The following is a 26,495-nucleotide window of genomic DNA, read 5'->3' on the forward strand; positions in this document are numbered from 1 at the left end:
GCCTTGTGTTTTCAAGGAACAGTCTGACAGTTTCTAGGAACTCTGTCTTGAATGTGGAATCTAGTTACTAATAGGTCAAATATTGTAGGTGGTATGCTTGGACAAAAACAAATGTTTACTTCTGAGCCCCATAATGTCAGAGTTTAAGTTAATTTAATTCACATAACCTTAGGTATGTATCCAAACTTGACTCCTGTGTTTGCTAATTTTGTTTATTTGGATGACTAATGTAATAGAGTGAGGAGTAGTGATTTCAACATGAGAGCTGGCCAGACCAAAGGCATTCTCTATCTGTGCTTGTGATACAGTCAGGAAATTGACAATGACATGTACTGTAGTGTTTTGAAAGTAAAAGGTGTGCATTGGCTGATTTACATTATCAGTTTTTAAAGTTTATTCTGGCACTGTAAATTCAACTGAAAACGTTAAATGAATGTGAATTTATTCACACTAGAATAGTATTGCTGAATTGGTTAGCCAGAAAAGTAAACTAAATTTGAATTACACTGCTAGTGTGTAGCATTCCTTTGATGATTGTGTTCTACAAGACATTGAGTAGCAAAAGTTCCATGTTTGAGTGTTTACTTCTAGATTAAAAAAGGATTGAGGCTAGAGTCCTGCAAATACCTTGAATACATGAGAATCTCTGAGTAAACTTGTGTCTTTCAGTATCAACTTTCTCTAGTTTCCAGCTACCCTCTCCCAGATGGAGCTTGTTTTGGTTTAAGCAACACCCAGCATGATTGACTTTGAATCCCCCTATGTATATTTCCTATCTGAATTTCTTTCTAGGCTAAATATATTCATATGTAGTAATCAGCATTGTTGTTTTTTTCCCAAAGTGTAAAGAATAGGTTAAAAAAAAATCGACCTGAAGATTTCATATATTTGTAATCAATATTATTTATGTTTTTGATTTAAGAAAAAGGTGCTCAAGGGAACTTAACATTCCCAAACAGCACTTAGGGTCCCATTTATGAGTTAGGAATAAATATTTGCATAGATTCTGGATGGCCGAAATAGCTGTGTTCGACTGGTATCTCACATATTTATTCCTTTTATGAAATAAACTCCACCAGTATATCCAATAACTAATAGGCCGATATCTTTGCTACCTTATTTCTCTAAAGTCCTGGAGAGCTATGTCAATTTGGTGACCACGGACTATGTTGAGGCCAACCTCCTCCTCCACCCAAGCCAATCGGGATTCAGAGCCAACTTTAGCACTGAGACTGCCCTCCTGGAAGTTGTGGATACTGTAGTAAGGAGGCTGACGCAGGGAGTAGTAAGTTGGTAGTTTATTAGCTACATGGACAGCAGAGCAGGAGGACCAGCTTTTCCCACAGCTCCAGTAAGAATGTCAACCATTATCATTCCTAGACAACCATACATACATTCTAGATCACTTCAACATCAGGATACAGATGAGCTGCAGTAAGACAGAGTGAACAAGCTGCAGTACAACATATCTTCTCTTCTTCCAAATAACAAAAAAAACCAGATAAAGAATAATAAAACAAACTAAAAAAACAACAACAAAAAAACAACAACATTATGACCTGTACCTTGCAGGCTTAACAATATTTCTGGAGATTTTCCTCGAATGTGCTTGATCAAGACAAAGAAGAGGACTCTTTCTTGAAAGAGAAATAGTAGTATTTTCACGAACCTGAACCACCCTGTTGAGGTTCCACCAATGCCCCCCATCAACCATAACAGCATTACCAAGAATTTTGATAACTTTGACAGGACGACTAAATGTGCTGTCACCTTTCTTAGCGTGAACACCACTTTTGATTTTAACAGTGTCCCCCACTTCCAGTGAAGTTACTTTAACACCCTTGTGAGAATCAAACCAGATTTTTTGTTTGGATTGAAATGTAGACATATTCTCACTCACTAAGGATAACAAGTGAGCAACATCCGACTCAGATCTGACCCATCTGCTCATCCAAGCAGGTCTGAAACTGGTGTTTGGCTTACGTCCTCTCAATAACTCAAAAGGTGACATTTTAGTTACAAAATGGGGTGTAGTTCTATAAAACCAAATCATAGCATTAAGTGCTTTGCAAATATCATGACCACCAGCTCTGGCCCACTTAATACACTCCTGCACCACCCGATTCATTCTTTCAACCAAGCCATTACTTTGTGGGTGATAAAGCGAGCTTTTATGGTGTTTTACACCATAATCCCTTAGAAAAGACTCGAATTCAGCACTAACAAACTGTTTCCCATTGTCCGAAATCAACGTCTCAGGAAAACCCTCTCTCAACCACACCACGTTTTTTGAACAGAGTCAACACCTTTTCCAATGCAAGATTATGTGAAGCAATGTCTTTTCCAAAAATAAGAACGTCATCCTGAAATACAAGGACACCATCGACATCTCTGAGTATGCTGCTCATTATCCTCTGAAAAACAGATGCTGCAGACACAAGCCCAAAAGGCATGCGACAGTAGCGAAAAGTTCCTAGAGGTGACACAAATGCAGTCAGGTGGCGTGACTCAGAATCAAGTCCTACCTGGTGGTACGCACTGGCCAAATCTAGTTTAGAGAAATAACGTGCTCCTTTTGTGGAGGAAAATAAGTCACTAATTTTGGGTAAAGGGTGGGAATCAACCCATATCTCTTTATTCAAAGACCTCAAATACACACAAACGCGAAGATCTCCTCCCCTTTTTCTCACCACGACCAATGGAGAAAGCCATAACGAAGAGTCAGTGGGTTCAATGATCCCTTTGGCACACAACTCCTTCAATTCGTTTTCTAAATCATCCCTCACACACTGAATGGAACTCCTCTAAGTTTGTGCTTAATGGGAAGGGCACCCTCTTTAACAATTATTCTGTGTTGGAACCCTTAAATTTTCCCCAACTCGTTGCTAAAAACCTCAGGGTATTTTTTTTCTATTCCAAACTGTTATCCTCGCAACCAACAACTAACACTTGTTCTTTTTCACCAGGTTTGAGTATCATGCCGAAAAGGCCTTGGTGAAACCAACCTAATATGTTAAGTCCCTTTACTGCGACATACATTTTTCCTTCAATTCTTCTTCCTTTGAATTGCAACTCCTCTTCAAAATATCCCAATAAATCTATTCTACGTCCCTCATACGAGACCGGAGAACGATCAGGAGGAAATAAGGATTGAGAACCATTCCAAGTTTCTTCGAATTATTTTTGAGTGATCATAGTGATCTTTGCCCCAGAATCAACTAAAAGTTTTACAGTGTGATCACCAATCTTGATATCTACAATGGGATCAATACACAAGGATGGATCACCCGTAACAACATTTGGAGAAAGATCAGACTCGAGCGAATCTAACTCGTTTTCACTTCTTATAACAGAGACAACTTCTAGGTCAGACTCGCCATCCGATTCCACACCACAAATAGTTGGTTTGCTTACATTCTTTTTCTTTAAACATACTTTTGCGAAGTGCCCCATTTTTTTACAATAATTACACATGACATTATTAGCGGGACAACGTGAACCTTTGATATGTGGTGGGTTACCACATCTAATGCACATATTTTTAGAAACTGCTTTAAATGAATTATTGCTATCTTAATTAGGCTTGGGAGCTTGATGAACTGACTGTACAGGCTTGCCACGATGTTTAGCAATATTGTTTGCACTAACAGCATTAATGGCATCTTGTGGTTTGTCATCAAGTTCCTTAAGAGAGACCATAGAAATCTCTATACTCTTTGCAATCTTTATAATTTCATCTAGTGACGGATCACCTAGAGTTAACAATTGTTGGCGCATGTTTTTGTCCTTGCATTGACATACAAACTGATCTCTAATTAATTGATCCGTGAAATTTTCAAACTTACACTCAGCTGCCAGTCTGCGTAGAACAGAAATGTAAGCATCAACATCTTCTCCTTCCGTTTGATTCCTTTTAAAAAAACTTGTGCCTTAAAACCATAAGGCTTGGTTGCTTGTCGAACCTTGTTTTTAATTTAATGACAGTCTCTTGATATTCGTCAATCCCATTTAGTTCTTCTTGTGAACAAGTTATTCTGGTGTGCGTGTCACCGATGATGAGTAACGCACGTTGTACACACATGTAGCTTTAAATAGTAAAGGTGTGCGTGACACCGGCAATGACCACACACACGTTGTTGAACAAATGATTATCCAATGGTGTGCGTATCACCGACTATTATAAGGATACATGCTTTTGGCTTTAGTTTTTTTTTTTTATGTGTTGAACAATGGCACTAGTGAACTGGTGTGCGTGTCACCGGGAACGATGAGACACGCATTGTTTAGCGGATCATTGCTCAATGTGGTGTGCGTGTCACCTAGAGGCAGAGACACGCATTGCTAAGGAGATGGTGTTTAGGCCTCCCAACCAGTAGAAATTGACGTTGACTCCACGTTGGCGATGACGTCAGACGTGATAACAAGCAAAGGGAAAGGAGAGCGAGGCATGGAAGCTCGAGATGTAAGGTGAGCGCGCTGCTAATTAAATAAAAACAATGTGCGATGAGTCTGGGAGCGCGAGTGAGTAACGGTTGATGAATGAAAGAGAACAAGATAGTTCTGTAGTATCTTTTTAAGCGCAGAGCCAGATGTCAATACAGCGCACATAAGCTAACACTCTTGACATGCAAAAGTCATTATTTGTAGTTCAATTCAAACGCCGCTTTTCCGATATCTGGAGTGACCTAATCTTTGAAGATGACTTCTTCAAAAGTGACACTAGCGCAGGAAAAGTTGATACAAATGCCACATGCTTCTTTAACTTTCAAAGATGCTCTCTCATTAAAAGTAACACTAGCGCAGGGAAAGCAGATGATATAAAAGTCAATATATAAATAGTTGGAGCTTAGTTTTAAACGCTGTTTATGGTTTGGACAGTAGTGTCATTAATTTTGCTAATGCGCTTATTAAAAGTCACAGTAGCGCAGCGCAGATACAAAATACCTTTCAAAAGGAGTCACCAAGAGTTCTTCAGAAGTAGATGTGTAGAAACATTTTGATTGAAGAATCTTTGCTCATTGAAAGATTGTCAAAACGGCTGCGTGGGTTCTTCCATGTAGCTAAAGGATCGTCGCCATAATTTTGTAGTAAGCAGGCTTACGCAGGGAGTAGTAAGTTGGTAGTTTATTAGCTACATGGACAGCAGAGCAGGAGGACGAGCTCTGCCAACAGCTCCAGTAAGAATGTCAACCAATATCATTCCTAGGCAACCATACATACATTCTAGATCACTTCAACATCAGGATACAGATGAGCTGCAGTAAGACAGATACTATTAAAATTACTCTGGACAAGGGGTGCAGGGCTGCTCTGGTGCTGCTGGATCTCTCCACGGCCTTAGATACCGTGCCCCATAGCGGACTTTTACTAAGGCTCCAAGAGGGCAGGATCGGAGGCACGGTGTTGAGATGGTTTGATTCCTTTCTGAATAACCGCCAGCAATCCATCTGTTGCCCGCCTTTTTTGGCACCCATTTCCCCAATAAATGTGGGGGTCCCTCAGGGCTCAATTCTTAGCCCCACTTTGTTCAATGTTTATATGGCGCCTATAGCGCGTCTCACAGAGAACTATGGAGCTAAGATAGTGTCATATGCTGATGACACACAATTGCTGTTCACCTGTGGGAAGAGCTCAGAATTTAACAGTAAGGAAATAAACACATGTTTATCTGAGGTTTTCCATTGGTTCTGGATAAATCAACTGAAGTGCAACCCTGAGAAGTCAGAGATAATGTTCTTCGGCTCTCGGTCCTGTGATCTCTGGCATCATTGGTGGCTGCAAGACATGTCCCCTCCCACCGCAGCCGTCCAGACCGTAAAGAATTTGGGCGTCAAATTCGATGACTCGCTCTCAATGAAGGCCCAAATTCAATCAGTGGCCGGGACCTGTTTTGGGATGCTGAGGATGATGAGGAACTTTCTGTCTCTTCTCCCGGTCTCCCACCGGAAGACGATAGTCCAAGCCCTGGTGGTGTCGAGATTGGATTATGCAAATGCTCTCTATCTAGGCCTTCCCGAATCTCTACTTGGTCTCCTCCAGGTGATCCAAAATGTGGCGGCCCGAGCTATTTTCCTGGCCGGGTCGAGAACCCATTCCACACCTCTTCTAGCCTCCTTGCACTGGCTACCTATTAGGAAATGGATCACCTTTAAATCATTGAAGCTGGTTTTTAAGGCCTTTCATAAAAATGGCGCCCCTTACCTTGGGGATAGACTGCAACACTATATTCCGTGTCGAACTCGGAGGTCATCGGCCCAGTCATTGATCACCCCACGTATCCAGCTCTCTCGGAGGGGTGGCAGATCCTTCCAAGTGTTGGCTTCTCGTCTCTGGAATGACCTGCCTCTTGCGTTGAGGAAATCCCAGAATCTCCTCACCTTCAGACGGAAATGAAAAACTTGGTTATTCCAACAGCAGCCTTAAACTGGAGCACCTTGGGTTCTGTGTTGCGGGTCTTTGGTCATGAGCGCCGGGACACTCCCGGGAGTAGCCGTGCACTTAATAAATACCTGTTAACATAACATAACAGTGGGAAATAACTTTTCGGACCTGGGTTTACCAGTCAAACAGTCAATCAATCAGGGTTTGTAAAGTGCTGCTACTCACCCATAAGGGTCTCGAGGCGCTTGGGGGGAGTGGGGGGGGGGCGCGGGGTCTGGGGAGTTGATTATCCATCTGGGTGAGAAGTTCAGTCAAAGAGCCAGGTTTTGAGGTCCTTCCTGAACTGTGTCAGTGATGCAGATTGCCTGAGGTGGAGGGGTTGGGTGTAACAGGTCTTGGCGGCGAGGTAGAAGGGTTGCCCTCCCGTTCTGGTCTTCTGGATCCGTGAGACGGAGGTCAGGCGAGTTGGGAGGAACAGAGTTGTATGGCAGGTGTGTGGAAGGCGAGGTGGTGGTTCATATATTCTAGTCCTGCATCGTGGAGATCTTTGTAGGCATGTGTGAGGAGCTTAAAGGTGATTCTCTTGTTGATAGTGAGCTAGTGAAGTTGTCGGCGGTGTTGTCATGTGGCTGCAGCTAGGGATGTCAAGGACCTGTGTGGCTGCGGCGTTTTGGACATTCTGTAGTTTCCTGAGCGGTTTGTGGGTGGCGCTGGCGTAGGTTGTATTGCCGTGATCCAGTCTGCTGGTGATTAGTGCATGGGTGACTGTCTTTCTGGATTTCCTGGGGAGCCATCTGAAAGTCTTTCAGAGTAGGTGGAGCATGTGGAAACAGGATGAGCATACTGTGTTGATTTGGCGGTTCATAGAGAGCGAGGAGTCCAGTGAGGCCATGGTTGCGTGTGTGTTCCATAAGGGTAGGAGGGGTACCTAGTGCGGCGGGCCACCAGGAGTCTTTCCAGGCTGAGTGGGTGTGTCCCATGATGAGTACTTCGGTATTTTCCGAGTTGAGCTTGAGGCAGCTCTCTTGCATCCAGGTAGCGACTTTCTTCATTCTGTTGTGAAAGTTGATTCTGGCGAAGGTGGGTTTGTTGCTTAGGGGGATGATCAGCTGGGTGTCCTCGGCGTAGGAGACTGTTGAGTCCATGGCTTTTGACGATGGCTGCGAGGGGAGCCATGTAGATGTTAAAAAAGTTTAGTGCTCAGGGAGGGGCCCTGGGGCACTCCTTAGGTGATCTCTGTAGGTTCTGAGAGGCAGGAGTAGATTGACTCGCTGTGTTCGGCCTATCAGGAAGGAGTGGATCAAGTCCAGTGCCTTGTCACGGATGTCATCGTCGTGGAGTCTTGTGATTAGGGTGCTGTGGGAGACGGTTGGCATCCTTCATGGAAGTCCTGAAAGGGCTTCAAAGCAACTTTAAAACATTGTAAATAACAAAAAAGACAAATGTGAGTGGACTGGGAAAGTGTACCACTACCCTTGTGAAATTGTAGAGCTCATGCACTTGGTTTCACAATTTGACATTAATGCACTTTGCCTTTTTAAGTTGCAGCCTACCAGACCGTGTAGCTGTCTGATTTCCTAAAGACATCTTGAGGGCTTTCAGAAAGTTGACCTAGGAATGCTTTCCGCCCATTACTTAGCATTGGCTTTGTAAATAGAAATTTCTGGCTTTCTATTTGCTGGCTTTATTTGCTTTAGGCTCTCAAGGGTCAGCACCCTCCCGTTGCCTAAATCATGTTTCCTGTATTCTTATATAAACTCCCTTTCTGTAAACAGGCCTTTAAATTTTGGTCTTATCTTGCTGTGCATTCGAAGACCGAGGTCAAATGTCAGGCGCTGTCTTCCAAGGGTCCCTGTTTACTTTTCTTTCTGTGACTTCAAAGTGAGAGGATTTATGTGGCAATCTTGCTGGATACTTGGGGTAGGAAATAGTTTTTTTCTAGCACACCATAACATTTAAATGAACCGTGTAAGTATTTCAGAATTAGGAACTCAAATAAAGCAAATTTTCTATTTTTTCGGACGTTTATTGAAAACAAATACTTAATTATGATCAAAATAAATTACACTAGGTGATGCAATTTCCACACATTTATGTTTGTGCATTGTATAGTTTTATTATTAAAACTGTATGCCTGTGCAAATATAATGGTCATTTCAATTGAAAATGTGTTGTCTGTTTTGGCAGTGCGCAACCAAACCATGAATACTCTGCTCTTCGCTACTCCTCCACTGCACTTTGCACCACTTCATGCCACTGGACTCTATTCCACTTCACGCTTTCTGCTTTTGAACATGTGCTCTTGCTCTTGTAGGTCATGTTGAGCTCCCCACGCCGGTGCGAGAGATCTCCTTTTGCTGCTACTCTTCCAAACCTGCAGAATATAAAAACTCATCCAGGTAACCCTCTTGACTTATTAAGGCATTGCTGTATGTTATTTTTGTCTTTCTCTACACTGAGAGTATCCATCGCAATTACAGACCTCAAACAAGAAAAGGAGAAAAGTATTTCATATATGAGCACATCTCACCCCTTGCGGTCTTATAGACGACTGCTAAGCGAGCCAGACTTGTAATGGTTCCATACCTTTCAATTCATTTTTACAAGTTAATAAAATTGTTGTTGGTAATAATCAAACATTTTTAGCTCCCGCTGTTTAGGACAACATGTTATCTCCATTCGAATTCCCTCCATATATGTACGTACTAATTGCCAAGTCTGTAAACAAAACTCTATATCTCTGGCAACCTGCTCTATCAGTTGTTTGCTATTGTATCCCAAAGGTTCAAGCACATGTGCCATTTCAGAGGTGCTGTATGTTTCCATTGTCTGGCGATAGTCATGTGTGCTTTAGTAATAGTTGATATATGAGTTTCCAGTATACAACAAGCTCCTCTCCCATTCTAGGTTATGCATAACTAGGACAACAATATCTGGAGTGTCTGATATGGTTGCAAGAGCATTCCTGCCAAGAATACTTTATTTTAGGGCATGTCCATCAGATATGCAATGGCATGTCCTCCTCCTCGCATCCCATCCAGAATCTGTGCCCTACAGAGAGGTTGTTTTTAGGAATGTCTTTTCACAGGGTTTCCTATCTCTCAATGGGTAATTGATTCTGTAATGTTGTAGACCACCCAGTTATATTAACCTAAGATGTGTCTACTTGAGGTGTGCTGAGATAACCCACCCTTTAGTTCCATGGTATGACGCAAGTAATTTTTTTCCTTGTGTAAGTGGTAATGTCACAGCTTCCCTAATCGTGGGTTGTACCACCTAGTTGCCTCACCTGTTGGCAGCGCAAGTACTCCTGTTCAGGAAGGCCATATATTTGTCTGCAGACAATGAAGGAGTTGGTTATTCCCTTCTGAAACATGTCTGAATTCATTCAATAGTCTCTTCGTTTCCAATCGAATTAAAAGTAAGTCCCTGTGTAGGTGTAAAGACTTAGTTATCCAGTATAGACTTCATACGTGAAGGGAACGTTTTGATTTTATACTGAGTGGCTATATTTTTACAAATATCTATCAGTTTGCCAGGGACTTGTCAACAATACACGTTCTGTGGATGTTTGCATGGTAGCCACATTACATCCCACAGAGATCTGTTCTCTTTTGCCCAGTCCATTCACAGCCAGTGTTCATCGAATTTTAGAACATTCTCCTATAATACTTAATTGTGCCACTTTCTAGGAATTACTTATATGCAGAAAACTGTGCCCTCCTTTATCTCAAGGTGACAGTCGCAATTTCCTGGAGACCCTATGTGCTGCACCTTGCCATACAAACTTGATGATGGCATGTAGTAAGTCATACAGCGTACATTTATCTATTCATATTGGTAATGCTTGAAATACCTAAAGCAATCTGAGTATTAGGTTCATTTTAAAAGCTGCAAGACCTCACACTCAGGATAATTATAGACTACCTCCCTTTCCAAAATCCGATTTAATCTCCCTCCACAAATACTTGGTACTATCCGAAGAGGGAGTGTGTTATATTGTCGCATAAATATCATACAGCCCCATTTGTTATCTTGAAAGGGATTGTACCTTTAACAGAATTGGCGCCTGTCTAGATCAATCCCAGGGATAGGAGTTCAGATTTAGTTTCATTGATTTTATATCCTGAAGCTTTCATCAGGATTCGGTGTAACAGTGGTAATGATTGTCCCAGATCTAAAATCGAGAGGAGCACAGTGTCTGCAAAAAGTGATATCTTATGATATACACGTCCAAATGGGCACATTTGATGCTTTTCTTGAGGCGTATTTTTGATAGCAAATGGTTGTATCACTATTCGTAGTTGCAACAAAAGGCTGCCTTATTGTGTTCCAGGCCTCAAATGAAACACAAGTAATCAAGAAAGGGAGGGAGAGGTAAGGACAGTGGGTTCACTTGGCCTCCCAACGTCTGTATTCATACTTAAAAAAAGTGAAACATAACACATAAACAAGTGCTTAGGAAGTATGTTGAGAACTCTATTCAAGATTCTCATCCACATCTGTATGTATGATATTACTTCAGCTCAATCATTTTGTTATTGATCTCTTCCAGAGGATTTTTTAAAACGGTGATATATACCATAGCTTTCAATTTGTATTCACTGACTTGTATTTTTATGGTCAATGCTTCTGCCAATTTTATTGCTGTAAAACAAGCCAGTCTTGTGTGCATCTCCATGAGATGGAGGCCCACTCCTTTCTGAAGATTAAGTCTTCCATGAATATTCTGGGGGAGTTTTGAACCCAAAGACCTTTGGGTGCCACATTGGCTCTTAAGTATTCCTTCATTATGATGCCGTGGATGGCTGTCTTGATTTAGTCTGTCTTCTGATTCGTCAGGGGCTCCCAATCGCTGGTTTTGGCCATAGTCTGGGCGGTATTGGTGTCAGCTAGGTGAGAGGGACTGGCCAATAGTGTCTATTTCTTCATCTGTGTAAGTCAGTCCTTGGTTGTCTGCCATGTTGGAGATGTTGATTTCTACCTGGCAGTATTCCCCTTCTGAGCAGTTCATCTGTTGACTTTTAGTTCTGTATCTTTTCTACAGTCTCGATATACTATTTCCTGTGTTTTGAGTGAGTATGTTAGCTATAGTCCAATTATTGATTCTGTGGAGCACTATTTATGCTTGTTCAGAGTGATGCCCTTAATTACCTTAAGGTCCTGCTTCTTCACCAGCTGGGGGAAATCGTCTGATGTGTGTGTTGAGAGTGGCTAGTTGACCCTTGTAGATTGTAGTGGGGTGGGCTAGATCATTGGAGGCCCCACCCCTCCGGGGAGGGGGCGATGGTTACACGTGAAAACATTGCCATAGTGGTTAAAACCCCGACAAATCTGTGTCACCGGATTGCCACGAACCGAATCAGTTGCCTCCTGTCATGGCCATATCAACATGTTAATCAGTGCATTGTGGGTCCATCCTGTGGGAAGAAGAGTGGGATGGAATCTGACACATATATTGAACCTGTCTCTATGTCTTGGGGATATGTGTGATATATATTACCTCTACCAATTGCTGGCTACGTTTTTTCTTTTTGGTTACATGTTTTGTGTATTAATGACAACTGTTTACTTTATCGGGGATGTACAGCGCTCCAAGTATTCTCGAATATACCTCATGGTGTCATTTGTGGTCCGAACCCCGGACTGTTCCTAGGGCATTATAGATCCAGGGAGGGTGCTTAAAGGCACAAATTGTACTTATTTTGATATCATGCATGCACTACTTTTTTTTTTTTCAAAAACCTTTATTGAGCATGAAGAAATAGTACACAGCTGTACGCCTACATCCTGAATGATCAGGCCGGCAGCGACAACATGCAGTGGGGGCATCGATAAGCATAGTTTGAAAAGCAGCCAATAGCTTACACAGCATGTCGCCTACAACCCTGACGGGCCGGCCGCGTAGCATAGGAATTAGAACTGGTTAAGCATGTAGCAGTGAGCAATCAGAGCAGTATGAGGTGATCAAGCATGAGGAACATGAGGTTTCATTCAACTATAATAACGGAACCAAACAAGTGCTACACAAACTGTGCCCTTCCAGCAGAGATCCACCCCACCCAGTACAAGGCATTTATGGCAGTGTGGCGCCTGGCTGTGCGGGACGAGTATCACGCTATGGAGTGCAGGCAGTAACCAGGGCGTTGGCGTCCCACGCCCCAAGGCACCGTTAAGTGATCTGGGAGGGTGTGGCAATGTCCCTAGTAGAGAACTTGACATGATGCTACGTCTTGTAGTGTCGTGCATGTTATGCCGCAGTGAGGTGGGGGAGGGGGGGGGGACAGTAAGCTCGCAGTTCCCTCCCACCCATGGAGCCTGTGGATGTTGGGTGATCCCGCGGGATGTGTGAAGCCCAGCCGAGTGTAGCGAGAGCGCATGCATAGCATGTATGGGGAACTAAAGGAGTGAGGGAGGGGAGGGGGCTAAATCAGTGTCAGCTGGCAGTGGATTAGGTGCTGGAGCCGACGAGGTGGACTGGCCCTCAACTGTCTCTGCACCACTCGCGCCTGTCGTGGGCGCGTCTGTGAACTGCGCTTTTAGAAGATACGCAGTGAGAGGACCCCAAAGGTCCCTGGGGCGCGATTTTTGAGGTAAAAGGTCCGAATAGTTGTGCAGTTGTTCCTGCCAAGTTGTCATCGTATCCAGCCAAGTTTTGAATTTAGGCGCTCGCCTTGCCCCACCTGCATGCGACGTGGCGTTTTGCCAACAGAAGGCCCATCGCGAAGAATTTCCGGTGCGCCTTAATAGCGGGGTTAGAGTGGCCCAGCAGGGCAATCTTAGGACAAGGAGCAATGCTTACCCCAATCATTTCAGTGAGAGCTGTAAACACCTCCACCCAATAGGCGGCGACGGCCTGGCAAGACCACGCCAGATGCATGAAGTCCGCTCCTGGTCTTCTGCAGCGTAGGCAGCAATCGTTGTCCCGGAGTCCGAAACGGTGTAGTTTAGCGGGTGTAAAGTAGAGGCGATGTAGAAATTTAAAGTGAACCAGTCGAAGGCGGGCATTTCCTGTCACCGCGCTGGTATGGGAGCAACTCTCCTCCCACTGAGCGTCCGACAGCGGTTCCCCCTGAACGCAGTCCCAGTCATTACGCGCTCGGAGAGGGGGGGGGACGGGGCCGCTTGCGCGTGGGTATACAACATGGAGACCACATGTGTCGGCGTACCCTTCTGCAACAGGGCATGAAGGGGCGCCACGGTATCGGGCTCGCTCGGAAAGTCGGGCGTGACCGCCTTGATATTTTGCCGGAGCCGAATGTAAAGAAAGGTATCCATAACGGAAGGAGTGGTATCCCCGAAGAAGTGCGCTGCCGTGCGGAAATTCCCCTGGTGGTATAGATCCCCCCCAGGTGTGGATCGCAAGCTTCGCGAGCATTTTACGGCCAATTTCCTCACGGGCCACACTCACCCTTGGATCATGTGCCAACGCCATGCGAGGGGAGTATAGGAATTTAACTTCCATGTGTGCTGCCAGTCGTTTCCAGGCACTGACAGTGCAGTCGACCGTGGTGGGGTCTCTGTGTTCTATGCGGGCTGACGTGTACAAGTATCCGGAAGGTTGTTCCGGCCTCATATATCCATCTTCGACTGCCAGGTGCGCCATAAAGGGGGGGGGGGTGAAGCCAATAGGCGGCGAAGTGACCCTGTGCGCAGTCATAGTATCACTGGAAATTGGGGACATCAAACCCCCCTTGGTGGTAAGGTAGCATAAGGGTCCGCAGCCCGAGTCGGGCCTGCTTGCCTCCCCAGATGAGTCACGACAACTGGGAGTTGAGGGCACGGAAGAAGTATGCGCCAGGGCTGTATGGTATGTTTGTAAAGATATACAGCAGCTTGGGAAGGACCACCATTTTGATCAATGAGATCCGACCCGCCATTGACAATGGGAGGCGAATCCATTGGGTAACTTTGTCCGTGAGTTTATCCACAACTGTCCCGTAATTGGCTCTAATCAGGGCTTCCCGATTTCTGGTCACCTGGATGCCCAGGTACTTGATCTCCTCTTGCTCCCACACCAGGGGGTAATCCAGGGGGAACTGCGTAGTTCTGTCAGTCAAGGGGAACAAGGCAGACTTCGTCCAGTGTATCTGAATCCCCGAGATGGCACCGAATTTAGTGACTTCCCGCAGCAAAGGGTTCAAGTTTTCACGCGGCTTATGCACATAGAGAGTCATGTCATCCGCATATAATGCAATGAGCAGTTGGCGCTCAGGATAGATGAGAGATCGGTGATTGTGATGCTGCCGGAGTTTGGCCGCTAAGGGCTCTATGGCAAGCGCGAACAGCACCGGGGAGAGGGGGCATCCTTGTCGGGTACCCCTGTGGATCGCGAAGGGGGGGAGCGGGCACCATTAAGAAGCAACATTGCTCGGGGCCGACAGTACAGCAGTCGGATCCAATCCAGGAAATTGAAAGGCATGCCCATCCGTTCCAGCAAGGCCAGGAGGTAATCCCATTCAAGGGAATCGAACGCCTTCGTGGCGTCGAGAAAGATCGCGGCAGCCTCGCTCGTCGGGTCAATATCCTGTTACACCGCCTGAAGAGTGCGCAAGTTATGAGAAGTTGCCCGGTTGGGAACAAACCCGGCCTGGTCTGGGAGCACGTGCCGCTCCATCAAGAGGTTAAGGCGCGTAGCCAGGACCTTCGCTAATATTTTGACGTCCGTATTTAACAGCGAGAGGGGCCTGTAGGAGTCGCAATATTCCGGCGCTTTACCAGGTTTGAACTAAGACGTTATGAGGGCCTCGCGCATCGTGGCCGTCAGGGAACCCTCCTCCAATGAAGAGTAGTACACCTGCTGTAGAATGGGGCCAGTACATGCTTGAAGGCTTTGTAGAAGTCAATCGGCAACCCGTCCGACCCTGGCGCCTTTCCAGACTTCATGGACATAATTGCATCCGTTATCTCATCTAGTTCTAGTGTATGATGGAGGAACTGCTGCTGTGTGGGGCCCAGCCATGCAAGCGCAGTGTCATCGAGGTATTCATGCAATACAATCGGTGCAGTCCACTGGGAGGTGTATAGCCTAGTGTAGTGATCCGTGAGGACTTTAAGTTGGTCAGCAAGATCCCGCTGCGGGGTGCCATGCTCATCCAGTAAGGTAGCAACATAGTTACTATATCTAGGGGAGTGAGTTGCGGTGGCCAATGCCCTGCCAGGACTGTCGCCCTCGCCATACACTCGAGAGACAAAGGGTCTCCCCAGAAACTTACTCTCCTTGGCTGCGGCTTCCGTGTATTCATTTAGCTTCTCTCGCATCTGCGCCGCAGTGCCAGGCTCTCGCCCATTACGCTCCATTTCGTTCTCTAACTTACGAAGTTCAGCCTCGAGCCTGCGTAAATCTCCGCGCAGAAACTTAAGGACACCGCCTCCCTTAGCTATGCACCAACCTCTCACTGTAACTTTGAACGCCTCCCAGACTGTAGTAAGGCTGGAAACGGAATCTATATTGCGCTCGAAAAAGTCCTTTATGTCTTGCTCAAGTTCCGCTTGAAACACTGAATCTGTGAGGTGTGCAGGATTTAGTCGCCAACTCAGGTATGGGTAGATCGTGAGAGGAACACGCAGGGACAGCAGGACCGGGGAGTGGTCAGAGAATGTGCGAGCCAGATGGAGCGCTCCACCCAGCCACGGGGAGAGGCCGGGTGAAAGGAATACGTAATCAATACGCGCCCAGGTGGAGTGTACTGCGGAGTGGTGGGTGCCCTGCCGGAGCGTGGGATGGAAGTGCCTCCATGCATCAATTAAGCGGTGCTCGTCCACTATGTTCAACAACGCGTGCTGTGTGTGCGTGTAGTGCGACGCCTGCGGGTGCGACCTGTCCATCCCAGGCTTGAGTGCAGTGTTGAAATCCCCCCCCCGTTTAATGTGGGAGATACCTAGGGACTGAATCTTACCCCACAGCGTGAGGAGCGCGGAGGGGTCATCCGTGTTGGGGCCATAGTAACATGCAAACAGTATCGTATGTGAGTGTAGTGTCCCCCAAACCATGCAGTACCGCCCTCCAGAGTCTACTTCAGTTCCCGCCAGTGTAAACCCCATTCCACGTCTCACTAGAATGGTCACCCCTCTCGCGTAACTCGAGTAAGACGAGAACACCCTATTCGCAGCCCATCGTGAAGCAAATGGGGGGGTCATCCCTGGTTGTAGATGCGTCTCCTGGAGCATGGCCACGGACACTCCCTGCCTAGTAAGGTAGCTCAGGACTTGCCTCTTCTTCCTCGGGTTGTTTAACCCGCGCACGTTCCATGAGAGCAGCTGAAAGTTCTGCGCGGGGCGCTTGTCACCTAAGTCCCCCATTCCCCCGTGTAAAGGCATAAGTTGCATGTTCTCACAGCTTGCAATTACTCGTAGCACTCAGTAACGAATTCCATAACAAAACCCCAGTGAACTACCCCCCCACCCGTCCTCCCGCATCCTGTACTGGGTAGACAGATAACCCAGTTGCAGATCGGAGTATTTGACCTCCCACGCCGGCGTCCCCAACTGGCCGGGTATACACTACCCACCCATCCCCTCCCCCCCCTAACAAACCCAACCTAACAAACTGAAAAAACACAGTAACTACCCCTGCCTTGATGAGGAAAGGGGTACATTGGGGTGCGCCCATTGGGGGGATCGTACTCTAGGGGCGCCAGACCTGCAATCCACCTCCCTACTTGCACCCACAGGAACCCAGAGTTACACTAGGCCCTCAATGTGGGACGGAGGTGGGTGACCGGGCACAAAATGTAACATCGACCAAGCCTAGTGTCATTGACATGAAACAAAGAGAGGTACCTCACCAGGAGTAACGTTGATCCATTCGGGCAAGTGCATTCCCAACAGGAGCGTGAGTCAGGGGGGGGCAGCCCCCCGGTGTGTTCAGTCCTGTTGCTCCATCGGCGAGGGCGACCGAGAGGGCCGCGGCCCAGCAGCTCCCCCGCCCGAGTCCCCACGATGCCGCCTGAGGAAGTCCTCCACCTGCTGCGGCTGCTGAAAAAACAATTGTTTGCCTTGGTACGAGACCTTCAATTTAGCAGGGTATAGCATTGCATACGGAATCTCCCGGGCCTGCAGTTTCTTTTTTACCCCAGCAAATTTCCGCCGGGCCTCCTGTACAGATGTAGTGAAATCGGGGAAGAAGGACAGCGTAGTGTTGCAGTAGAGCACTGTTCCCATCTCTCGTGCACGTCTGAGCACCACATCCCGGTCTCGATAGTTAAGGAAGCGTGCAATTATGGGCCGTGGCTGGCCGCCAGGGGGGGGGCGGGCAGCGAGGGACCTGTGGGCTCTCTCAACGATGAAGTGTGGGGAGAAGGATTCCCGCCCGAACAGGTCGGCCAGCAGGTTCTCGACGAAGACCTCCATTTTCCCGGTGTTGGTGGTCTCCGCAAGGCCCAGGATGCGGACATTGTTGCGACTGGACCTCGCTTCTAGGTCCTCATTCTTGTCCGCAATTATCTTGTGGAGACGGTCCATTTGGGTAATATGACGGTCTGTAGAGGTGGCGCCGTCTTCCAATGTGGAGATCCTGTCCTCAGTCTCTTTGATGCGGGTATCGTGCCGCTCCAGTTTGGCCACTACACCATCCAGCCTGGTAGTGATGGTGTCAATTTTAGAGTCTATGGTCGTTAGGCTTTGTTTCAATCCCAGCAAGAGAGATTTCCAGTCCTCGTCAGGAGGGCCAGCGGCGGATGGGCCAGGCTCGGACGCCGGCGCGGGGGTCTTCTTGGCGTCAAACGGTAACTTGGACTGGCGCGCGTCGTTGCGCCCCATGGTGCCTGCCAGTCGAACTTGCCAAGCCCACCCCGGCGGCAGTCCGGGCGAGGCGGGGGTGGGGGGGGGGACCCGTACAGGTCAAGCCACAGTCCCGCGAGTGGATATGGGTGGTGCGGCTCCTCAATCACGCCGCGAGGATCGTGGAAGCGAGGGAGGCGGCCGGTCCAGGGGCAACTCCCAACCGGCCAGGCGACCAGGGAGGGCCGGGTGGGGGCGACTCCGCCGTCAGTAAGTAAGCCCTGCAATGCCCCCCGCGGCCCAGACGGAGGGGGAGGCGATCCAGACGAACGGCCCGCACTCGCAGGATAGTAGGGAGTGGAGGAGGGGGGGGGGCGTCCGGCCCCCAGCCCAGGCAGCCACCCAGGGAGGTCAGCAGTAGCAGCGAGGCGCGGTCGGTGGTCCGCCGGTCCGGGCGCGGGCCCCGCAGCACAGGGCGGGCGAAGGGCACCAGGCAGCCTCCGTCCCGGTAGCCGCAGATCCCCCCCACCCGCAGCTCCAGCCACCGAGGCGGGGGGCAGCAGGCGTCGCGGCCTCCCAGACCGCGCCGCCGGTCAATGTGGGTCAGCGGGCGCCTTCGAGGCAGCGCTCCTCAATCTCCCCTGGAGCGATCCAGCAACAAAGCCCCGGGGAAGGGTCTCTCCTCCCGAGGATGCGTGAGGGGGGAGGGGAGGGATAGGATGGCCCTCAAGCTCGAGGCCAGCGGCAGCCTGCGAGCACAGGACCCTGGTGCAGGCCGCAAACAGCGGAGGACGAGCGGGTGAATGGCCCAACAGTTCGGCCCAGCCACAGAGATGTTTTCGCCTACCCTCCGCAGAGCTCCCGTCCCAGGCAGGAATGGCCGCCGATCCTCCGGCGTCGGCCGCAGCCCCACCAGTCCAGCGGCGTGAAGGCCCCGGAGCACCAGGCTCCCGTGGAGCGCGTCCCCCACCGCGCGCCGGCCGCAGGCGAGCCCTCGCTCTCGGCCGGGGGAACCACAGCAAATAACTCAGCGCCCCGGCGGGCTCCAGGGACGTGGCGGGTATCGGGGCGTCGCGCAGGACACAGCGGATGCAGCCGTGGAGGTGAGGTAGAGGATAGCCTGGTCAGGATAGCTGAAAGGATCGTGAAAGCGCCCGGTCTGGCGGGAGCCTCACTCTTGTGCGGCCATCTTGGTTTGGCGCCCCCTAGCGCCCCCATGCATGCACTACTTATTTACGTGCAAATTAAATGTATGCTGATGGCTGTATGATTCCGAAATAAAAACAAATTGAAAAAAAAGGTCCTGCTTCTTTTACGATATTCACATGCAAGCTCCCACAGCTGTGCGCTGCTTTGAATAAAAATAATCAAAAAGGGGGGAGAGGTAAGGACAGTACATTCACTTGGCCTCCCAACCTCTGTACACATAATAGAAAAAAGTGAACTGTAACAGAAAAAAGTGCTTAGAAATACGTTGAGGACTCTATTTAAGACCCTCAGCCACGTGTTTGACCTCAAAGCGGTTAGTTCATCTCTGCTGGGGTTGATTTTGTGGACAGCATCATCATAGGTTCTCCTTCACTCGAGTGCCTTGTTCTCCAAGCAAGACCCGGTGAACCCTATCCAGGGACGGTAGGGATGCTTCTATGTTTCCTCAGATCAACAATACACAGTTGGAGCTGCACCACATACAGACAGAAATATTAACTGAGACAATGTCAAGATAAACAATGTAATATGACGCTTCCTTATAAGTAACAGTGTCTATAAAGTCCATAGGTTATCGTTTCTTCCTTTATTTAAGTGTGTTCAACTTTTAAAAAACCATCAGCCAATGCGTTTCGTCCTCTTAAACATTGGTCTTTTTCAGGGCAGCTGAAACGTAAAACGCCTATGTCAATCAAAAAAATATGCAACAAAGTTTAGGGCGCAATTTCAAATTCGGTGCCAAAATGTGCCTTCTGCACAGGACTGTTTTAAATGGCAGTCCTAATCGTGATACATAAATGTAAACGAAATCCCAAACAGCGTTGACGTAAAATAAGACATATAGATGTTATCAGGTTGAAGTGAATAGCATCGGTATGCAAGACACAGTAAGGGATGCACAACGTAGTGGAGATTATCCACCCATTCGTATGCACCGGCTAAAATGTAAAGCGCCTATGACAATCCAAAAGATATGCAACAAAGTTCAGGGCGCAATATCAAATTCTGTCCCGAAATGTGGCTTCTGCACAGGACTATTTCAAATGGCAGTCCTAATCGTGATGCATAAATGTAACAAAATCGCAAACGGCGATTAAGTAAAATAAGACATATAGGGGTTGTTATCAGGTTGAAGCTAACAGCATCGGGATTCAAGACACAGTAAGGGATGCACCACGTAGTGGATATCATCCACCCATCCGTATGCACCAGGGTGTAAAGAAACGTCGTGGGACCGTACTCAAAGGTGCATACGGATGGGTGGATAATCTCCACTACGTGGTGCATCCCTTACTGTGTCTTTCATACCAATGCTATTCGCTTCAACCTGATTACAACACCTATATGTCTTATTTTACTTCATCGCCGTTTCGGATTTCGTTTACATTTATGCATCACGATTAGGTCTGCCATTTCTTCCTGGCACTGTTTGGATCTCTCCTGCCCGCCAGACCGCAACTCCCACAAACCTTTGCATGCAGACGCACATAAAGCCAGCATCCGCGGCGGTAGTAGCCACGTTTCTTCCTGGCACTGTTTGGATATCTCCTGCCTGCCGAACCCCAAGTCCCACAAACTTTTGCGCACGGACACGCATAAAGCCAGCACCAGTGGCCCGCGGTGTGGGACGCGTGCGGGCCACGCCAGTGCAAAGTCCGGGCCAAGGGTGGGCCCGGAGGAGCTCAGAGGAGGCTGGGTTGGGCCCCCCCCCTCTAACAACGCAGACTCCATTAAGGTACTGTGTACAGACACTATTATTTCTTTCACAATGAGTATGTACAAGGGTCAGAGTGACCAAGCGGGCGGGGAAATTGCCGGAACCCTTGATGCATTCTTTACAAGGGTGGTGTCTGTTATAACACATGAAATAGAACTGACTGAGCAACGCCTATTTTGGGAGTCTATTCTTCAGAAGCGATCGTCCTTGGGGAGGGGTCAATGTACGCCTAATGCTCCCACACAACCTCCCCTACCAGAACTAGGACCAGGAATATTTATGGACCCGACCCCTCAAAACCCATCTTCTCCTACACCATCTAGCACGTCAAAAATACCCACCAGGGGCATGGTCCAGAAAAAGAACCCCGGCGTTAACCATGAGCCATCAGTAAAGAGAACAAGCATTGGCATAGCCAATAGGTCTCGCTTTTGGGACCTTATAAGTATTTAGTTATGCAGCACAATATCCTTGGTGCAACAACATCTACTGTTGCGTGGCTAAACACTTATAAGGTCCCAAAGGCGAGACCTATTTGCTATACCATTGCTTTTTTAATTCAGTGGGGAAACCGGGATAGTGCCAGTAGGGTCAAGGGTGAGTGCCAGAGAGGTGAGGAGTGAGTGCCAGGGAGATGAGACGTAAGAGTCAGGAGGGTCAAGGGTGAGTGCCAGGGAGGGGAAGGGTGAGTTCCAAGAAGGGGAAGTATGAGTGCCAGGGGTGAGGGGTAGCTGCCAGGCCAGGGGGTGAAGGGCTAGTGCCACGGAGGTCAAGGTTGAGTGCCAGGACAGGGAGATGAAGGGTGAGTGCCAGGGAGATGAAGGTTGAGTGCCATGGAGGTGAGACGTAAGAGTCAGGAGGGTCAAGAGTGAGTGCAAGGGGCAAAGGGTAGCTGCCAGGCCAGGGGGTGAAGGGCTAGTGCCATGGAGGTGAAGGGTGAGTGCCAAGGGGGCGAGTAGTGAATTCCAGGAGGGACATGGTGAGTTGCTGGCAGGGGGAGGGGTCCTCTCAAGTGTGAAACGCATGAGTACATCGAAAAGCAGGGAGGTGACTGCTGAAGGGAGACGTATATAGGCACAGAGAGGCGCGCGCACTTGGGAGAGCGAGAGGAAAGCCAGATGGCGCCTCCGCACGTGCCTGTGCGCGTAACCGGGACGGAGTGAGAGAGGGAGGGAAGGAGTGAGAGAGAGAGGGAGAGCAGGAGGGACGGAGAGATGCAGGGAGAGGGAGGGATGGAGTGAGGGAGGTGGGGAGATAGGGAGGAACAGAGAGAGGAAGGGAAGGAAAGAGAAAGGGAGGAGAGAGGGAAGAAGGGAGAAAGGAAAGGAGGGAGAGAGGGAGGCACAGAGAGAAGGAGGGACGTATAAAGGCAGGGAGGGGAGAGAGGGAGGTGCCGAAAGAGGGATTGATGGAGAGAGGGAAGGACGGAGAGAGGAAAGGAGGGAGAGAGGGAGGGACGGAGAGAGGGTGGGAGGGAAGGAGGGAGAGAGGGAGGGAGGTGGGAAGAGAGGGAGGAACAGAAAGAGGAAAGGAGAGAGAGAAGAGACGGAGGAAGGAAGGGAGGGAGGATGTAGGTAGGTAGAGGGAGGGAGGGAGGGAGAGAGGAAGGGACAGAGAGGGAAGGAGGGAAAGAGGAAGGAAGAGGGGGAGAGAGGAAGAGAGAGAGGATGAGAGGGAGAGAGGAAGAGAGAGAGAGAGAGGAAGAGAGAGAGAGAGGATGAGAGGGAGAGAGGCTGAGAGGGAGAGAGGAAGGGACGGAGAGAGAGTAAGACACTGTAATGGACACTGGGGCGCAGACAAGAAATTCACAGATTCGCGTTTTTTATTACCGCAGCGCTAACGAGTTTTCTCACTCGATACAGATGGGTAATGCAGAACTTGGAACCAGGTCAAGGAAGCATTGGCGGAGATATGGATGGAGAGCTTCAGGTTCTCTTCTAATCAGACAGCAAAACTCCAGGCAGTTGTCTTGGTCAATGGTCATGGATGATTGAACACGAAGCAGCAAATTGTGATTTAGGGGCCAATGGGCACACAGGGGTAGAAGGTTGGATTAAATCACTTAGAGATGGGGAAGAAGCCTGTTGAATTAGAAGAGGTTAACCAATGTCTTCTGCAAATGTGCCAATGCACTTGTTTCGTTTGCTCGAAAACATGTTTGTCAGCTGTGTTTCACACCAGTATGTGCTGGGAGGAAGACAATTTTATGCGTCCTACCAGCTAGTAAGAAGCATTCTTTTAACGATCCTGGCTAATAGGCAGAGAACATCGCCATGGTTTCAACGTTAACATAGGAGTAACTGAAAAAAGTGGCACCCGCCTTACAATGGGGTGGTTTAATTTACCATGATATGAGACGGCGAGGGGAAGAGCAAAATGTTTTGGTACATGCCCTTTTAAAATAAAAAAAACATGAACCTGATATAGGTGTTCGCACAAAAAAGAAACCTATGAATATGACCTACCCTGATAGCTGAAGCAAGTAAAGAAATGATTTTAAATGTAGGTTGTGGACATACTTGCGTGTAAAAGTAGGGTTATGTAACTATGTCTGATCGTGTGTGCGTGAAAGTGATACTCAAACGTGTGATGTCACTTCCACTATCCCTGATATTTTGTTGACTTGACGTCCATGCATTTTTGCCTGCAGCCTCACAGTGTTTGTTACAGTTACATGTGCTTGTGTGAATAAACAACGTTGCCATTATGTTATGTATTCATGTCCGCCGAGTAATAGGTTATTTATTACCATTGTTCAGTGTAGAGAAGGGACTATGACTCACGAGTAGCAAAGCCTGCGAGGGGGTCAATCTGCGTCAACATCCATCAACAACGGGGATAATAACATATATCTCTATATATGGTTTATGCCACACTATTATGTTCATTACAAACAGGTATGTCAGCCAACTGAAAGCACAATCTCACTGCACTGGTGCCTTGTGTGAAACCGCGATGAAGCAGCATCCAGAAGTCTAGAAGATATACGTAGAGATTGTTTAACCATTGAGTGCAGGTTGGAGGCACAAGTCATGGGGCGATGCACTGCGTGGGTCTGGATGTCCTTAACCCCCTTAAAAGTGGTAATAAATGGTATATAATCACACTCTGTACAACTCCATGTGTGGTTTATGCCACTTGATTTTTTTCATCTGCAAATATTTAACCAAAACAAGCACGCAAGGGGCCATTTGTCAGCGGAAAAAAATGGCTTATTAAACCATATTTGGAGCAAGTGTAATAATGACAGATTCAGACATTTATCACGCGGCGACGGGACAGACACTGCCTTAAAAAATAGACCTACGTAAGATTAAAAAAAAATGCGTCTCACTCTCGGCATAGCCTACTGACGCTGGGTAAATAAGTGGGAGGGTTGGAGGGAGTGCAGCCGAGAGCAGCAGCGTTTACCTTGAGGGAGCGAGCGCACTAATTGGTAACACATGGCGCCGCTCGCTCCCGCAAGGAAATTGCCAAACGTGCACGCGTTGCCATTGAAGGCAATGCAAAACGTGCATGTATTTAAGCGAAAAATCGAACCGATTTCAAGAGGTCTCGGCGAGACCTAAAAAGGGGTGGCGGCCCCCAGATACAAAAAACAGCAAAAATCTCTAGATCGGCCACATCAAGAGGGGCTGACGAAACAGAACCTGCTCAAAATGGAGCAAGTCCTCCGGTACCCCCAACTTTGTGCCCACTGACGAAGATTACGACACGTGGCAGCGACTAGAAAATATGGTCTCTATCATGTTGAATACTATCCTGTTGAAGCTAAGTCAGATTGAAGAGAAGTTAGCCCACCTGGACTCTCAGGTCGTGAATAACTGTCGCTCGCTTGAGGCATTGCATCTCCGGAACGGACCCAGCACTGGCACAGAGACAATGGGGACCCGCAGATCAGAAATGACCCTGAACGGTCCAAATACAGATCCTGCTCATAGTAATCTGGTCAACCTCGCACACTTCAATTTGGATGTCCATACTAACACAACCCACCATACTCGAACGTCCTTGCAACAGCTGAATGCCCACCTGGAGACCCTAGTAGGGGAGGTCCTGCAAAATTTCCATCCTAATACAGCGTTGACAAACCAGGTCTTAACCTCACCAGGGCCGAAGATGAGGGCTGACCACCCGGGGGTGACAGACTCATGGCCGGAAGCATGACTACTGGACTTCAGACTTTGCACCTCCCGCCAGCAACGTCTCCACTTGTATAGGTGTTGGCAAACGTACCACTTTTGAGGGAGGGTCAACTAGAAACTACTGACCAACTAATGTCTAAAGCCCTCCATTGGCTGACGCATTGACTGAATGAAGTGGGGGGGAAGGGGCAGCTGTCTCTCTAATCAAATCATTATGGCTAGGTTGGTTGGGCACTTCAAGGAAAGAGATGCCGGGAGATTGTGTGGTGATGAATTTCAACAATGAATTGTGGTTAGATCCCTCCTAGCATACCTATGTAAGGCTCCCCCTAAGGGCTCCCAGATTGCTGTTTTATCACTGGAATACTTCTACAGACCTCATTTCCTGCTGGTTGCAGGAGGTAGACCCCAACAGAGGATCCCACAGACACGGCTAAATCCATCAAGAAATTTTGGAGCATTAGGGTTGAGGTTGGAGAATAGATTTGCTCCTCTCTCTGATCTAGAGTCATGCGATTGATTACGCCCAACCGAGATAAAACCTCGAAGGTTGCTACAGTCGGGATATTCTAGTCCCTGTCACTGAAGGGAGCCCAAAGACAGCCAACTCACAATTGGGGGCAAATAAAACTTTTTTTTAAATAGCATCATGGAATGTGGCAGGTATTGTCCCAAAACTGGGTGATAACTGGAGAAAATTCCGGCAAGACCACGACATCGCATGTTTTCAGGAGACATGGTGTACAGAGTCAATCTTCGTATTTAAGGTATAACATAAACAATCAGGGGCGTGGCTTTGACCAGATCTGGACCAGAGGCCTTGTCTGTCCATGTTTCCGTGATAAACGGCACATTTATTTTTTCGTCCTCAATTTTTCAATGTATAAAAACCCTGCCTGCTGCACTTGTCACAGGGTCTCACAATGTAAATCAACGTGCTGTTGTACTTGAAACAAGGTCTGCGTAAGCAATGTCTCTGTCAGTTATGAGTATTGAAACTACTTCTTAGGCGGGCTAACCCAACAGCTGTCCAATCCAGATGAAGTAAGGACGAAGATCCACAAATAAGGGGAACCAAAGCCCTCTCTGTGCTGCCCTGAAAACCTTTTTTGTAATTACATGAGCCCAGGAAGACCGCGCCGTTGTTGAGCCAGTCCTAAAATATAACTTGAAGGAAGGGACGTGGCTCCTAATACATTTTTATATTAATGAGCTTGGGCCATATATGCACTGTGGTAGGTGAGCTAAATAAGGCAATATATAACCTCTTAAGTGATTTTAAGAATGAGGCAGTCAACATTATTTGGCTGGGCGATTTTAAC

The 26,495-nt window shown here is 47.8% G+C and overlaps 1 protein-coding gene across 1 annotated transcript in view; it reads left to right on the forward strand.

The window, feature by feature from the left end:
• ATG2A (autophagy related 2A) overlaps positions 1-26,495 on the forward strand; it is a 2,561,659-nt gene that overhangs the window by 384,068 nt on the left and 2,151,096 nt on the right. Inside the window, exon 10 of the mRNA XM_085625535.1 lies at positions 8,696-8,780. Within this exon, the coding sequence (XP_085481661.1) occupies positions 8,696-8,780 (85 nt within the window). The remainder of the gene's footprint in view (positions 1-8,695; positions 8,781-26,495) is intronic.

Source organism: Triturus cristatus, chromosome 9 (genome assembly GCF_964204655.1).
Source record: "Triturus cristatus chromosome 9, aTriCri1.1, whole genome shotgun sequence".
In the NCBI taxonomy this organism is placed as follows: Eukaryota; Metazoa; Chordata; class Amphibia; order Caudata; family Salamandridae; genus Triturus; species Triturus cristatus.